Here is a 1,154-nt window from a genome sequence, read left to right as displayed (position 1 = left end):
GGGGGGCTGGGAGCCAGGATTCCTGGGTTCTCTCCCCGGCTCTGGGAGGGGAGCGGGGGCTGGTGGGTCAGAGCAGGTGGGCTGGGGGCCAGGACTCCTGGGTTCTCTCCCTGGCTCTGGGAACGGAGTGGGGGCTAGTGGGGTAGAGCGGGGGGGCTGGGGGCCAGGACTCCTGGGTTCTCCCCCCAGACACCCTCAGAGGGTTGAGGAGGGGGAGCAAGAGTCAGCACTGGCCACACAAGCGGTTTCCTCGCCCTCTTGTCCCGTGGGCCACTCCTTGTCCCAAGTGAGGCACAATCAGCCCCTCCAGCACAGGGACCCCAGGAGATCTTCCCGCCACCCCGAGAGGCAGCTCACAGGTCCCCGCAGCATGAGGGGCTGGGGGCGAGGTACCTGGTTGCCCTTAAGCACGGACACCTGCTTCTGCAGGGAGATGTTCTCCTCCTCCAGCTCGGCGCAGTCCTGCAGCTGCCGCAGCTCCCGGCTCTTGTGCTGCTTCAGCTCCTCCCGCAGCTGGGCCTTCTCTGCGTCCAGAGCCTGGCACTCCTGGGGCAAAGGGGCACCATTAGTGCCCCCATGGGGCAGGAGGGGCTCACCCAGGATCCCTGGGGGAAAGGAGAGAGCCCGGGGACCCAAGCTATGGTACAGCCCACCACAGGGGCACCATGGGCTCTGGGCGCTCTACCAGGCACCGACCGCTCCTGGCTTTCCCGCTGCTCACTGGCACAAGGGGTGAGTTTGGGGGTATGTGAAAGTGGGGGATTGTCTTGTTTTTTCCTTGTTTTTCCAATGGTTTGCACGCCGAGGGGGTGGGACTCAGTGTCCCTGGTTTAACGATGGGAGGGGAGAGGGAGTTCGTTGGGACACAGGACCAGCGAGGGAACTTGGGACCCCGGCCAACGGCCTGGAGAATGGAGACCCCAGTGACTGGTGACCGGGTGACCCGAAGACCCAGCTGAGGAGTCGCAGCCGGTTCTGGCCAGTGGGGGGACAATGGGCTGTGGGGAGAGGACCCCGGTGACTGGACCAGCCGGTTCCAGCCAGAGGACAGAAAAGGGGAGAGGAGGCCCAGGCGACCCTGTTTCCCTGGAGAGAAGACAATGGACAGAGGGGGGCTTGGGGTATCAGATGCCCAGCTGGGGAGCAGGGGGGCT

General features: G+C 65.2%; 1 protein-coding gene across 1 annotated transcript in view; it reads right to left on the bottom strand.

Moving 5' to 3' along the window:
* Window positions 1-172: 172 nt before the first annotated feature.
* The window catches only part of LOC113408677 (protein bicaudal D homolog 2-like), a 2,682-nt gene continuing 1,700 nt past the window's right edge, over window positions 173-1,154 (bottom strand). The window contains exon 3 of the mRNA XM_026662042.2: window positions 173-546. Coding sequence (XP_026517827.1) covers window positions 298-546 — 249 coding nt within the window. The 3' untranslated portion in view covers window positions 173-297. The remainder of the gene's footprint in view (window positions 547-1,154) is intronic.

The sequence above is a fragment of the Terrapene carolina genome, unplaced genomic scaffold (assembly GCF_002925995.2).
Source record: "Terrapene carolina triunguis isolate 2854851 unplaced genomic scaffold, T_m_triunguis-2.0 Scaffold21668, whole genome shotgun sequence".
In the NCBI taxonomy this organism is placed as follows: domain Eukaryota; kingdom Metazoa; phylum Chordata; order Testudines; family Emydidae; genus Terrapene; species Terrapene triunguis.
This window is presented reverse-complemented; position numbering and strand designations above follow the sequence as displayed.